Below are 15,032 nucleotides of genomic sequence, written 5' to 3' on the forward strand. Positions count from 1 at the left end.
CGTTCAGAGGTCTGCAAAACAGATGGATGTTTGAATGTTGCAAATTGAGCTGGGTTTTTTTGCACGGGGCCCAAAGTTGAGTCTGTTTGGCACAAATGGATGATGCAAAGTCTCTGCATTATTGTGACACAGAAAAACATGAAGGGAAAAAAATAATCTGTGCTGAGCTGGAAATATTGAAAAAAAAAAGAGATTTGGTCTAATTACAGGTTAATTAAATGGACATTTAATCCTGATGTGCCCCAAAATCCTTTGCCTCTGCTTGGCTGTTTGTCAGCGTAGGTTAACACATGGACACGGAGGCACTGAATTTAATTTGAGCTGTTGTCTGTCCCAATGCAGCACTGCTGTGACACTGAGCATCATCGCCTTTCATGTTAAACAACGACTCTAGCTGGCACAAAGCAGTCTAGCAGGCGATCATGTGTAAATGCCTATATCAGTGCTTGTTACGGTCAGTTAGATTTTTAAAGTAATACTAGTTCATTTTCTGTCGGCTTCTGTTAAGCAAAGACATTGACAAAACAAAGAGAAGTGCTAGCGGCTAAATGAGCTAAATCCCCTGGCTAAATTAAATTTTTCCTGGCATTTTGGTCTCACAGCTCCACGGAGAGCCCACAGGAGGACAGATTGTGCTCTCCTCTCTTCTGCCTCCACACTTCCTATTCTCTCCTAACACGCGCCAATTGCTCAGGGATTTCTTCCAGAGTGCTGACCGGTGTGAAGTTTGCCTGTAGGACATTTTCAGTATGTCTTATTCAATCTGGCCTAACTATAAAAACATATATACCTATATATACACGTATAAAGGTGAGTTTGTCATTTGTTCAAACACTCCATTAGGTTGATTCAAACCCAATTAGTGTGGAAGCCATGTGGATGGTTTGGCATAAAACTCTGGCACCAGAGACTAGTGTATGTGTCTCTTATTCCACCAACCGTCTCTGCATTTTAATGACTCGCGTCATAAAAAAAATCTGGCCTGCATTACCAGCTGATTTGGTGATAAATTATTTGAATGATTGTCTATGTTAGACTGGAATATGTGTAGCAGCGACAATATCACAAGGCCGGTGATAATAATTACAGTTTATTATTACAATTATCACAACAATCAGAGGTTGGGATGCCTGCAAAGCCATCATTTCCAGCAGTTTAATCAGTCCAGTAGTTACACTAATACTAATGGAGCTCTACTGTTTGTTTATAACACAGCAAAAATATTTCGTCTGTTTATCACTACAAGGATTACAGTGAGACATCCTTGAAGTGATGCATGAATTCGCTCCTCCCGAGATTCTGCTGCGGATCTGACTTGGACCCAAGGTTTGACCCGGATTAGTTGGCAATGTGAGGTGTTTACAGATCTGCTCTTTAACCTACCGAACCAAACTGATGGTTAAGATCTCACCTGCAGTTCTGCATGAAGAATAAAGAATAAAGGAAGTTGCGCACTCTAGTCTTTAACCGTTTATCAGTACGTGTTTTTGTCTGCACTTCTTTTAATGCGGACTTGTGAAACGACATCACTCGCTGCCCAAGTACTGTTCCAATCATTCCGCTTCTTCATCTGAGATGTCTGGCAAGGATGGCTCAGATACCCAGATGTGTTCTTGCACCTCCTGTTTAATTGACGATGCACGGGGAGGTAACTTGTGTGGACTCGGGACAGCTACGCATCCCAGAATGCATTTTGCAGGCTTCATTAAGTGAACAGCTGCTCCAGTTCACAGAATGACCGTACTACATCTTCCCATTTGTACTTGTCAAGTCTGTACTTCCAAGTATACATGTCCAAAGTCTGAATAACATCCTCAAGTGAGTGCTGTGCGGATATTTTCAACTCTTGTAGTGAGTGCAAGTCTGAGATTAGAGGGAAGGATATCTGCCAAGTTCCTCCAGAAGTGTTTGATACAGCCTGATTTCAGAATCAGGTAGGATTTTAAAGCTCCTGTAGTCTGAGCCCTGCTTTAGACATATTGTCAGCTGCTGTACGGAAATAACTGGACGGCTCCAGTATTGCTATTGCAAATCAAACTGGACCACTGACATCCTGAAAAAGGAAATAATTTCTCGGCTCTTTATCAGGTGAACCTGTCATTGCTCTTGACGTCTTCTCAGGATTAGATGGGCCCGATATTTTCTCTCTTTTTTTTCAAAAACTGACAGCAAATGCATCAGACTCAGCGTACAAGCCCTCTGTGCATGCCAGGTTTTCCTGGTTGAGAGATTAAAAACACATACGGTAATTACAGACTTTGTCCAAAACTGCATTAAGGGTTAATACTGTTCTCTCTCCGGCCTTCTCTTTGTATCTGTCTCACTGCTATCTGACTCTTTGTTTGAAGACGGTGTATTACTGATGATTATCTGGGCTAACCTTAAATCATTGCCAGGGAGATTGTTCTGGGAAGCTGATAGCTTAGGGCAAAGAAAAATCAAGCATACCCTTGTATCTTTTTAATGAATCTGACCTTATACTTTTCTCATATCTCCTTGCTGACTGGTACAGTTCCTTTCTTTCTACCTTGTTAAGAAGTGTCATCTCCCCTGCACTGGCTCCCATCACTCCTCTGTCCCATCCACCTTTTATCTTGATCTGATCAGCCCGCCGCGCTCCTGATGTCTCAAGGTGATCACCACCCACCTTTCCTCTGTCTGAATTTAGAGCCACTCCCTCCCTTTGATATGACAAAGTTTTTAAATTATTTATGCATGACACAGGAGACCCACGCAGGAATTCAAGGCCTGATGTCTCCTGGTGTTTACAGTTATGTATTAGGAAGCGTGGGAGACACATTCATCTCATGACCTAAACCAGCCTGGAGGGACTGACACCGTATGTCATTTGGGAAAGTCATACTCCATCACTTCCTAACAACGTCTGGTGATGTGGAAGACTGTTGCGTATTCGTGCCAGTCTAAAAGGGAACAAAGAAGGTGCATCGCAAGTATAAAAGATGGAAAAATGCAAGAATGAAACTGACTCTTCTGACAACTATTTCAAAATAAAACAATTGATGTTGTCTGGCAGGATGATTTTTGTTTTTATGCAAAGGATCATGCATCACTGTTGCATGTGTACTGATTGTTCTCCCCGTGGATGTTGGGAGCTTGAACACTTTAGTGTTTGCTTGTCTCTACTTTGATTTTTATCCATTTAATGAGCACGTCGTGCATCTAATAAAATGACATATCATTGTATCATAGCTGTTGACATCTTATTTTGCTTTAAATTGCAGGCTCTTCATGGCTCGTTAAACGAATCAACCGAATCTTGAACCGTAACACGGAACAAATTCACTTTTAGGTATTCAGTTAAAAACATCTCATCCAGTGGTTTTCTGTCGCTGAGGCATGCCTCGGGTTGTTTGGGAGTTGAAGGTGAGGCATGGCGGGAAAAAAATGTGGGGCAAAGTGAGGTGAAGCGAAAAAGGTAAAAGTCTGTCTCACTGATTTGACCTGCTCGGCATCACTGTTAGCAACTGGAGCAGCAGCAGCAAGAGCTGTGAGAGCCAACTCACAGAGGTGAAGAAGTTATTTAAAATCATCATTCATAGTCACTATTTCCAACAATGGAAATCATCTCAGACCTATAACATACGTATTGTCCAAAGATGTCTTCAACAACAATGTCCATTGCACGTAATACAGTAATACATGAAGAAAGTATTAAAATCTACACTTTTGATCAGGCCAGAACTTATGAATAATCACTTTTTTACCAATATTAAAATAGTCCAGTGATAGTTGACCACAAATAGTCTGTACCCTCTGCATCCCACAAACTGCTTATTAATAGTTTATTCAGCATATTTTAAAGATGTTTTCCAAAACAGACAAAGACTTGACTATGTGGCGAGTTGTTGATTGAATCAGTGATTTTGTCAAGACACAGAATGGGTCCACTGTGAACATATTTGTCTGCTTAACTGTCATGAAGTCGTTTCTGGTTAACTCACTACAGTGTGCAAGTACTGAGTTTTTGTAACATCTATCTTTTATGACGTCTAACAGGCGGGGGAATATGTGTTTTTTACTTTTATACTGTTTCTTTTATGCATTTCTCGATCTTGCGTGCTTGGCTTGCAGTTTAGCTTTTACTCTCCCACATACAGCGAGCGGTTTGTGTCTGCCTCAGTGTGTGAAAAACTGATGGCTTGTTTTGGCTGCCGGAATCTGCTGAACAAGTCCGCAAGCATGAAAAACACCAGAAACGAGGAAATGTTGGGTGGAAGGGAGGGAGGGAGGTTGAGAAGGTAATTCCAAGCCATGGCTGAGTGTTTGATATCTGACCCAATGGTCGATAGTTTCTTGTTTGAGAATGCCGCCTTTGTGTCTGGCTGGCTGTCGACATCTGCAACATCTGCTTTATCTCGGGTAAAGGTCCACTGTCAAGCTATGTTTGATGGTTTGGAAGTGCAGCTCTGCCAAATACTCTACTACAGTGTATTACTGCACCTCAATGAACATCAGTTTATTCCACTGGAGCAATTGGGGGAAAAAATGTTTTTCTTAAGCATCCACCCTTATTAATATTTAAAGTGAGAAGATTCTTAGATCTGAACTTTTGGCAACTTCTCAGACAAAGGCTTCTAGCTCTTTCGGCTGCTGCCAGTTTTCACTGTCTGTTGTAATTAAATTTGCCACAAAGAGACGTTCAAGTTCCCCGAAGCTGACAATGTTTGTCGTTGTGTTTTTTTTTCTCTTGCGGTTACACAGGATGTTGAGTCATGACTGGTCATCGGTGGTTACCATGGTGAACTGGTCGGAATTTCACACACCAGTTGCTCCGGTTATGATTTCACGAGGATCACTTCTTATCACTGCTTGGTCTTAGTGTTGCTGTGTCACATAGAAATGATGGACCTTTTTAGAAATCACTCTCACAGTTAATCTACACGGAATAAGTTGTTGGAAGATAAACTAATTGATGATTAGTGTCAAGTCATTTGTGAACATGGAGAATTGATTTATCCTGCCACCTCAGTGTTCATTTAAAAGGACAAAATGCACAGACGGGAACCTTGAATGCTGGGAACTGCTGATCTGATTTACAATAATGAGCACCCAAATTACAAATTTAATGATTTTTGAAGTGGAGCAGCAAACAGAGATCAAACCTTCATTTAAATGATAACACAGTATTACTGGTTATTGCATAAAACTCAAAACTAAAAGGATATTATATATGATACAGTATGTGCACCAAGCTATTTTATCCATTGTTGTGTCCAGTGTTGAGTAAGTGAATATTTTCAGCTTCACCTTCCTTACGCAATGCCCTACAAAAGGACTCCTAACACAGCCGGCGGCGACAGACCTGTCCGAAGCAATTTCAGTCACGCGGAGGAAAAAAAAAAGTTAATACGGGTCTATTGAGACTCGTTCTGGGGTGCGGTCAAAGTCCGAGGGACTTGAGAGGACAGTATGGAGAGCACAGTGGACTCAGAAGAAGGACAAGTGGAATGAGGAGGAAAGGGACAGAAGATGTGAATATCAAAGTAAAGAAACGCTTAAATCTTTAGAGTCTGTGCGGGGGTGTGCAAGGAGAGAAATGGGAAATGAAGCACTCAAAGCAATTTAGGTGGGAGAAAGGCAGAGGAGTAGGACATATCAAGTGGGCTTCTAAGTTGCAGACAGAAACTGGGTTAGATACAGCTAGGTGTGATAAGTGGCTCGTATTGAATCTCGGAAAATCGACACAGTTGGAAGAGAGAGGGAGAGAAAATAGAGGGAAATGAGCTTGAAGCCCTCAAAGGCAACAAAAGAATCATAGATTCAAATAGGACTGAGTGGGAACAGAAAGTGAGACGATGAAGGGAAAAGCCGGTGTGGTCGGGGATGAAGTGCGGCGGTATAAACAAACAGAGGGATAAACCCCGCAGAGGTTTGTGTTTAGAAACGTGCCAACATGGTGCCGGATGCGCCTCTGCCTGTGGGAGGATTTTATATAGGAGGTGAAGACAGATAGTGTTTAGCTGTTGGTATTTTGCTTTCCCTTTCTCTGCTCCAGACCGTGGAAATGAAGAGAGCTCCGAAATGTTATCTGTCTGGTCCTGAAGGATTATATCACACACACACCCACACACACACACACACACACACACACACAGACCACCTTAGAATTCCAGAGGTAATGTCACACGGATAGCCAGCCTGATAAATGTTATTTGTCTTCTGCTCCTGTCTGTTACCTGCGGGCATCCACTATTTTATAAAAGCAGTTCTACACAACCCCACACTATAACTGTGTGTGTCCCCACGTGTATACGCATGTCTTGGCATACGTACATGCCTGAATCCGGGATATGATTTGACAGCAGGCTGGGGAGTACAAGAACAGAAACTCTTCTTATGAGCAGGATGCCAACACCTCTCAGGCCAGGAATGGACATACCTGCCAAAAACCTCCCACTGACTCTGTTGCATATGTGCTGCCCTTTTGTGTGTGACATGCTCGTCTGTGTGTGGCCCGCGCATACCTTTTTTGATGTCAGGCTGCAGGCTTCCTGATCCAACGACAGGCATGTGTGATCCGGGTCTTCACACGGTGACCTGTCTGGCCTGTTCTCTCTATTAAAGTAAATACCTGTGTGTATGTGAGACAGGAGACACTGGATGAGATGGTATGTCAGTGCAGTTGGCTACAATGGTCGTATTTATTTTTTTTTCCTCCATCCAAGAATTTGCTGTTATTCTCCAGATGAAATGCCTGTGATATGTATTTAGACAGAAGTCTTTGAACTCCCAGAAACCCTTTCTTGTTTTGGAGGAAACTGCCTCAATCCTGCAATAAGAGCCTCGCAAGAATATTAACAGCCTCCTTCTGCATTTTCTGTCCTCCGCGACAAAGCCGGAGCATTTGGATTGGCAGCCTTGGCGCAAGGTTGAGGATGGCGCTTGTCCTTCAGGCACATTTATCAACCCTCAGTAGAAACAGAATGAGAAAAAAATATGTCAATCACATGCAGGAGCGAAAGAGAAATGAGGACGGAGATTGACAGTCGGAGATGCAGAGGGAGTCAGGGAGAGGCAGAGGTCTGCTTGAGTTGCAGGCAGACCCTGTCAGTCCCACGGGGTAGAGGGAACGAGGCATTTCTGTCTCCTGGTTTGTGCTTTAAATCAGGGGCGTCATTAAATATATTGTTCGGATGGCGCTCTGTCTGGGTCGCATGGAGGGAAACATCAACGTGCTCGACGGTTCTGAAGCAGTTTTCTTTTAGTGGCACAGAGGAGTGTGATCATGCATAAAAATCCAAACAGATTTACCGAAAACAAACGCGACAGTCAAGTGGCCTCTCACTGCAAGACATCCATTTATTTTTCCTTTGAGGATGAGGTCGCATGGACCTCAAACAGACCGCCGTCGTCTATATTGGTTATTCTGCGTGTGTGACTTCTAACGTGGGCAAAATCATCCATTTAAACATGAAATGTGCGGACTGTATATCCAGTATGTGCACTGTATGTGAGTATGTCACATTGGGTTTCTATGGTAACTGTCAAAAGATAGCAGCAGTTGAGTATGTGTTATGACTCCACCGTGTTTGCTCAGGGAGAAAAGTTGGAGGGGAAAAAAAGAAAGGAAAATTACAAAGGAAATGTACACAGCAAAAATAAAATGAAAGTTTCATAAGGAGCAAGAAAAATCTTGTTGTTATTTTTTTTTTCCTCTGATGACAGGAGTAGATTGACAGCTTCCCCTCTCCTCATTATTTTGTGTGTGTGTGCAGCTTGTACTGACACAGAGCTCCACAGTCTGGCTGCCAGACTGAAGGACTGGTTCGGAGTTCTCCACCTCGATGCCAACAGAGACCTCAAATCCTCTGACAGCTTCGACTCCACCGCTGGACGTGAGTACATCCCCCTCACAGTATATGCGTGTGTGTGCGTGTGTGTGTGTGTGTGTGTGCAGCACTTTCCTGCTGAGCAGTCCTCACGAGGGGATGGCGTTGATGTTGACAGTGACCCCGCTCTGCTCCCTGTAGTGTCAGCATGTCTGAACCCATCTCAGTTCTGCCACTGAAAACACTCACACATACTCAAATCTTAGCGTGCTAAAACGTGTTAGTGACCTGGACATGTTCTGGAGTTTCAGAAATCATTATTTTTTTTTTTTCCTTCTTCTTCTATTTTTGCCTCTCCATCTCTTTTCTCCACTAGACTTTGACACGAGCATCTTGCCCATTTGTAAGCACTCCCTGGGCTGGATGTTCAACAAGCTAGACATGAACTTTGACCTCCTGCTGGACCAATCGGAGCTGAGTGCCATCTACCTGGACAAGTATGAGCTGTGCATGAAGCCTCTCTTCAACTCCTGTGACTCCTTCAAGGACGGCAAGCTGTCTAACAACGAGTGGTGCTACTGTTTCCAGAAGCCTGAAGGTGAGGGAGGGAAGAATAGTACAAAACACTAATGGAGATAAATGGATATAGAAGTAGAGCAAAGACAGTTACCTGCTGTAATCGTGCCTGTTTCAAACCAGTCACTTCTCTTTAAATTCTTGTAACGAGATATCTGCATGTGAATATGAAGACTCTGCAGACAAGGGACTCCCAGTGCACAGAGGGGGAAGTCTTGGCCCCGCATATCTAATATCTGTTATCCAGAAATCCACTGACTACGCAGAAAGCCCAGAAGCTTTGGCCGTTGCCTCTAGAGGCTAATAGGCGGTTTAGACTTCTGCATTAAGTTGCCGCAGAAGGTAAGGCGACAGCGCAGAAATTTAACTATGCATCGTCCGCTTGGTAGTAGTGTGTTTCCGCTTTAGTATTTCCGGGCGCTTCTCCATCTCTGCAATTTTCAAATTGATTGTTTTGGATCAATAACGATGGAACACATCGAGGAAAGGTTAACTCAAGAGGTTCACATTTGTACGACTCGTCTTCGGTGAAATTTTGGCAAAAGTTTCAGTCTCCATTGTTGAAAGTGAAACAGGAAGTAGAAACAAAAATTAACCCGACTGGCAAAAAAGACACAGCACCGACTGGTGTTTGGGTGGCGTTTTCACAGAGTGAGCCAGACTGACGAGCGCTCAAGCATAAATGGCTTGCACCGGCACAGGCTTAGTGCGTAAGTTACGGCGTCTATGTCCCGCACTACTCTAAAAGAGCCTTGAGTCATCAGACAAAAACTGGGTTCTCAGATTGCTTCTTAGACAATCATAATAAACCATGAATAGAATGAAAGTAAATGTTCCATGATGCAGGAGTACATGAGTTAAAACTATTAACCCAATTATTTGTTTTAAACGTAAAAACAAGTCTGCAATAATTATGTATAGAGGAAGATAACGGTTACTGAAAGTAGTGAACGTGAGGGCGGTGGATTTTAAGGGATAATGTGTATAGAGGCTGACCAGTATGAAATCACTAAGCTGTTAGAGGAGCAAGTGACTGTTAATGAAACTATTTTGCGTCTTCTCTTGTTGCAGGACTGCCTTGTCAAACCGAGAAGAGCAGGATTCAGAATCAAAGTCGAAGAAAGAGCCTCATAGGTAAGTTGGAATTGTCACGGTTTGAGGTGAGGTAGGACCCAAACGCAGGACACCAGGATGAGGCAGATGTATTGAACAAAATGGCTTTAATGAAAACTAACAAAAACCAACTGAAGGCGCCGCACATGGGGCAGGATAATCCAGAAACTCGAGACGAAACTAAGGGACACGAAGAAACGCAAGGGTTAACCTGCAGGGCAGAAGAAACACTACAGCCGAGGGGTAGCTAACAGAGAACAGAAGTTTCATACAAGAAGACGGGAAGGATTACAGACGACGCGACAGAGAACAAAGGGGAAAGGCAGGGCCGTGTATACACAAGTGGGCAGAGGGGTGGCGAGACACAGGTGAGACTAGGGGGTGACAGGAAACCAAGGAAGAACTTAACAAAATAAAACAAGAAACTCAAAGAACAGGTTTACGGGAAATCTTCAGACACAGAACCATGACAGGAATAAGTGGCAGCTGTGAGTCACTCGCTCATTTAGATGCCCGGGGATAAAGTACACACACAGACTGAGATGACAAATTTTATCAATAGCTTTAAGTGAGAAAAAGGGGATTGTCGACACTAGGCCTACACTATAAGAACACATCCACACATTTTGCAAGCTAGTCACCTGTCACCGCGGAGGAGCTCGTTCCAGCTCACAGCAAAACAGCTTGAGAAATGAGCCGGGACTGGGTCAAATGAAGGTAACAGAAAATAGGTGCGTGTGTGTATCTGTGTTATTGAAAGTGACTGCCTCCCCCTAAGCACGATGTATGGTTGTTGTCCCGTAACCTTCGCAGCAGTAATTGATTGTTGATCTCCCTCTGTGAATGCACAAAAACTTTGCTTGCAACTTCAGGACACATAACCTCTGCTGAGCAGTGATCAGATCATATGTTCTATTTTTAGCAATGTAATGTTCTTAACTCTTCCCAGCCACCTCCCTGAGACCTTCATTTTTTCTTCCCTCTGTTTTTAGGCTCTTATATTCCTCGTTGTACCGAGGAGGGCTACTTCAAACCGACTCAGTGTCACGGCAGCACCGGCCAATGTTGGTGTGTGGACAAATATGGCAACGAGATTGCTGGCTCTAGAAAACAAGGAAACCCCAACTGTGGTAAGACCCAGAGCAGACTAACACATGCACAGTTTTCTACAGAGAAACAACAGATTTGGTTTTGTTGTGTCTGTTATTACGGATTCCTATTTTAAATATATATATATATTTAAGACGTAACAAATCACTGAAACAGAGAGCATTATAACTGCATCTTTGTTGTTCTTCTACTCCTACCACTACTTTGTTGTACAGCTCAGACGCTCTCACTGCCAGTCTTTATCTTTTCCGGTATCAGTGGATCCGCTATCTGTTAGGAAACTGATTCCTAAGACGTGCCTGAGCCAGTCTGGCTGTTTCTAATATGTCTGATTCTATCTGCTTCTTATATCCTGCTCACGTAGCTTTGATAAAACACTTGTGTCTTGCAAGTCAAGCCGGAAGATTTGTCACACTTGTCGGCAGAATGCAGTGCCAGAAGTTAAGAATATGAATTTATAGCAGCAGTGGACTTCCTTGGAAGAGAGTGCGCACAAACTGCTGCCTGTTGTTCCATTTAGGCAGAAAATAATGAAGTGCTTTGACGTGTCAAAGTCATAGTTACCAAGCCAGCCATGGAAATTTAAAAGGGAATGGTCAAATAGCCAATAGAAGCACTTTGCTGCAAATCAATTGTTGAGAGATTTTGCTCTGGCTAAAAAAGAACAATAATTAGCACGAAAGAATCTAGGCAGACATACTGATTACCAATCAAACAGCCAACTCACAGGCACAGATTACAGCTCACTCGGATGCTGGTCTAGTCCAGAGCCAGTAATTGCTGCTTCCAATATTGATAAGGTGTCCGTCCAGCCACTGCGCGCACACACACACACAGACGCACACACAGACACACAGATAGCAGCAGTCCTTTGTCTTCGGCCTAACAAGCTCATCTAACTGTGGCTGAGTGGCCCCAGGCTGGAGTATGCTGGAGTTCTCCCATTCTGCCCTGCGTAGAACAATCGGGCCGCAATGCAGCAGCCTTCCGCTATCCAATAACCTGAACACAAGGACACCAGACTGATTTAACGCTACGAGTGTCACTCAACCAGAGTACAGCTGTACACAGGTGTAAAGAGACTGTTGGGTTTTTAGGTCCCAGTTCTTAAAAGTTGCCTGAGGCAGGAGCTGTGATAATGACGCCTGTTCACACTGTTCACGGCCGCTCTGGAGTCAACATTGGTCTGCCATTAGCAATGACACCACTGAAGGTAGCAAGCTAAGCAACCCCTTGTCTCTCTATGGTGTCAGGTTGAGGAATAACAAACAGGAGCCTCGTATCTAGGTCGTCTTCCCTTTTTCTGTTTGGCTGTTTTTTTGTCTCAGTGGAGATTATTATTGTACTGATCGGTTATAAAGCTGGCAGACTGTATTTATCTCTGACTCGCCATCTTCTAATCATCCTATTGTGTGTTTGGTCCTCTATCTTCAGACGAGGACCAGGAGACATCGGGGGACTTCGGCAGCGGCGGTGCAGTCATTCTCCTCGACGACCAGGAGGAGGAGCCATCACAGAGCGGGCGGAGCCGGCAGAAGAAGAGACGAGGCCGGATCCACCCCCGGGGAGCCATTGAGGATGACGAGGACGGGGAAGAGGACAAGGATGACGAGATCGGCTATGTTTGGTAGCTCCGCTCCATTATTTTACTTTGCCATCAGCTGACCAGGAAACTCCGTTAACCCAGCACTGATCCGAAGCCATTCTGATGTCTCTTCCTCCAGTTACCTTGGCAGCAGTCCATCTTTTGGCCCCTGAACCTACTCTCGTAATCTTTGTTCTCATCCAGATCTCTGTCTTCAGTGAACCACATTTAAACTCTTAATTTCCCTGTGTTTTGCTCTTTCTTCAGACAGAAAACAGAGTTTATTGCATTTCACCAACAGTTGTTTAGCCCTTGTTAGGACTCTGCTCAAGATGTCCACGTTCTGCTTCTACCCTTCTTCATCTAACCCCGTCTAATATGGACACTTCTCTTTTATCTGCATTACTTCCTCTATCTCCTTTCACTAATTCTCTCTCTCTCTCTCTCTCTCTCTCTGTCTCTCTCCTCTTGCTGCTTGTCCATATCAGTCTCTGGTCAGTCTGTGAGCCCACGTACAGTAGCTGATGTATTGGATGTAAATATGTTTCCTACAGGGAGGTCAGATTGAGGATTAACTCCCCTGTTGTTCCATCAGCGGTTCATTCTCATGTTCGGTGTTCCACCGTCGGGCTCTCTCCATTGTTCAATGATGTTTCCGCAAATTGCTGCCACAGTTCCAGGCTCTGAGATGCTCCCACTCTCTGTTATTTCACGGAGGATTGTAAATTATTTAACTGTTGATCTTGAATGTTCCAGAAAGCCCCAGGAAGCAATGAGATTAATGATGTATTGTCGTTGTTGTTGCATGTTTCTCATCGTGTTTCTGTAAAAGAGAGATTTACTCGGCCAGGTCTAGCTCTATGCATCTCGAACAGAAAGTGATGCCTATTTGGCTGCTACAATACTTTGTTGCTATGTTGATGCTGTCTAGTGTCTTTTTGGTTCTTCTCCCAAACTCAGGAGGTAGGAAGTTTTGCAGAGTGATAGCAGCGTAGAAAAGAGAACTGCAAGGCCTACAGTCCAGACCTGTGGTGTCTCAGCCAGCTGCTCTAGGGCTGCTGAGGCTTTTTGACTGTGCATGGACACTAGAAGAAGAAGCTGCTCCTGAGCTGGGAGGACAAATGAAGTCGAGCAGAGAACAGGCTCTCTTCTCCCTAACAACATTGGATATGTTCAGTGATTTGAAATTGAAATCTTCACCATGTCAACTGCGTGAACTTTTATTTGTAACTTTGAAAATTTAAGTAAAGTGGCACTTTGAGTGTCTTTTGAACCTTACACGTCTGTGTCCACGTGTCTCTTGTTCTCCTGGTGATTAATTTGAGCACGAGTCTCACATATTTCAGCATATTTCATCAAGTTGGGCTAAAATAGATGAATAAAAACCACGTCCCTTTGAAACCACTAACACATTTACATCAGTTTCCTGTGCTTTTTTTGGTTTTATTTTTCTTCTGAAACCCGGATTTCTTTCTTCTTAGAACAATCAAAGCCTTCCATCGAGTCTGACCTTTTCCAACCTTGAGAAGGCAGCATCCCCTGGTAAATGGTGGCAGCAGAAAATACTCTTATCGCTTGCCTTTGAGAGAGGAGAATCGCAAAGCCAAACCAGAGGAACATAAAAGCTTAATGAGTGTTTTTGTAATATCACTGGCTAATGGGACAGCTGACCCCAGTGTCTTCAAACAGCCTGCTCAGCGCTTTGAAAACACATTGTACCAACAATCGGACACTAAAAGGACAACCGAATTTTCTGGCTTGACAAAGCCTATTCAGCAGTTCACTGCATACTCTGTCAGGTAGAAAAGACAATGGGCTTAACTACGTGCATCAAATTATGCCAGGAGCTGTGGAGGGTGTATAATCACCCAATTCTAGGACACTGGCTGGTCCATCATCCTTAACTGTCGCCAGGCTTCGTGATGAAAGTTGTAAAGAAAACACATCCCAATTGGTGTGTTTTTCTGTATTGTCTCCACTTTATTTAGCATCCCCTAACACAAGCACACACAGTCTCATTATTGTTTCTATTTCTTCCACTTTCCCACTCGCTCTCCTGGAGCCAGTTCCATCTTCATCTCGGTAAGGGGGGTGCGTGGCTGTGTTTTATCCTCAGGGCACTGCATTGCTCTGTTTCATTTCTCTATTGGCTTTATTTTCCACGAATGGCTTCCCTGTCAGATGGATCCTCCTATTCACCAAGGGTCTCCACAGAGGCCGGTAATGGCAATACGTAGTGTACATACTTGAGCTACTTTGTGGAGTTTTTCTTTTTTTTTTTTTTACAATTTGCAGAATGCTTAATAGGACTGGATGTTATAATCCCTTTGATGACCAGGACAATACTTGTCCTCTTGGGTGGGGTTGGATTGGGAGATGATCTCTTGGGTGGAGCCAGGTCGGGCCGGGAGGTGACCACACGGCGCCGCCAGCACGACACATCATCAGTTGTGTACCTCGGCATCATCAGGTGTTTGGACCTTTTAAAAACAAGACACACAAATCGAGGCAGGCCCACCACAGGCTGGTCGGGCCTGGGTGTGTGTCGCACACAGACGCCCCGTGCTGTTTCAGGTGGGAAGGTGAGCTTCTGGTTCAGGTCTACACGCATTTCTCAGTCCCGGGCTGCGTTCTGTGGCCTTGAGTCTGGTGGCGTGTTGCTCTTCTTTCACAGATGAAAGCTTTCTGTATTTATTATTTTAAATCTTTTCACACAGCAAAATTCAATACCAGCACACACAAACTCTAGGAAAACCACAACTTGCTTTATCACACGGCCTCAGTTGATGAGCTTTAAAGCTGATGGTACAAAGATTTTTATATCTTACAGCTATTACTTTGCTAGCTATTTCCTCCTG

The 15,032-nt window shown here is 43.9% G+C and overlaps 1 protein-coding gene across 1 annotated transcript in view; it reads left to right on the forward strand.

Annotated features, from left to right (window-relative positions):
• spock1 (SPARC (osteonectin), cwcv and kazal like domains proteoglycan 1) overlaps nt 1-12,793 on the forward strand; it is a 104,077-nt gene extending 91,284 nt beyond the window's left edge. The window contains exons 7-11 of the mRNA XM_084550238.1: nt 7,737-7,856; nt 8,167-8,388; nt 9,438-9,500; nt 10,472-10,609; nt 12,024-12,793. Of these exons, the coding sequence (XP_084406364.1) occupies nt 7,737-7,856; nt 8,167-8,388; nt 9,438-9,500; nt 10,472-10,609; nt 12,024-12,220 (740 nt within the window). The 3' untranslated portion in view covers nt 12,221-12,793. The remainder of the gene's footprint in view (nt 1-7,736; nt 7,857-8,166; nt 8,389-9,437; nt 9,501-10,471; nt 10,610-12,023) is intronic.
• Nucleotides 12,794-15,032: the final 2,239 nt, after the last annotated feature.

This window comes from Chelon labrosus, assembly GCF_963514085.1.
Source record: "Chelon labrosus genome assembly, chromosome: 8".
Taxonomy (NCBI): domain Eukaryota; kingdom Metazoa; phylum Chordata; class Actinopteri; order Mugiliformes; family Mugilidae; genus Chelon; species Chelon labrosus.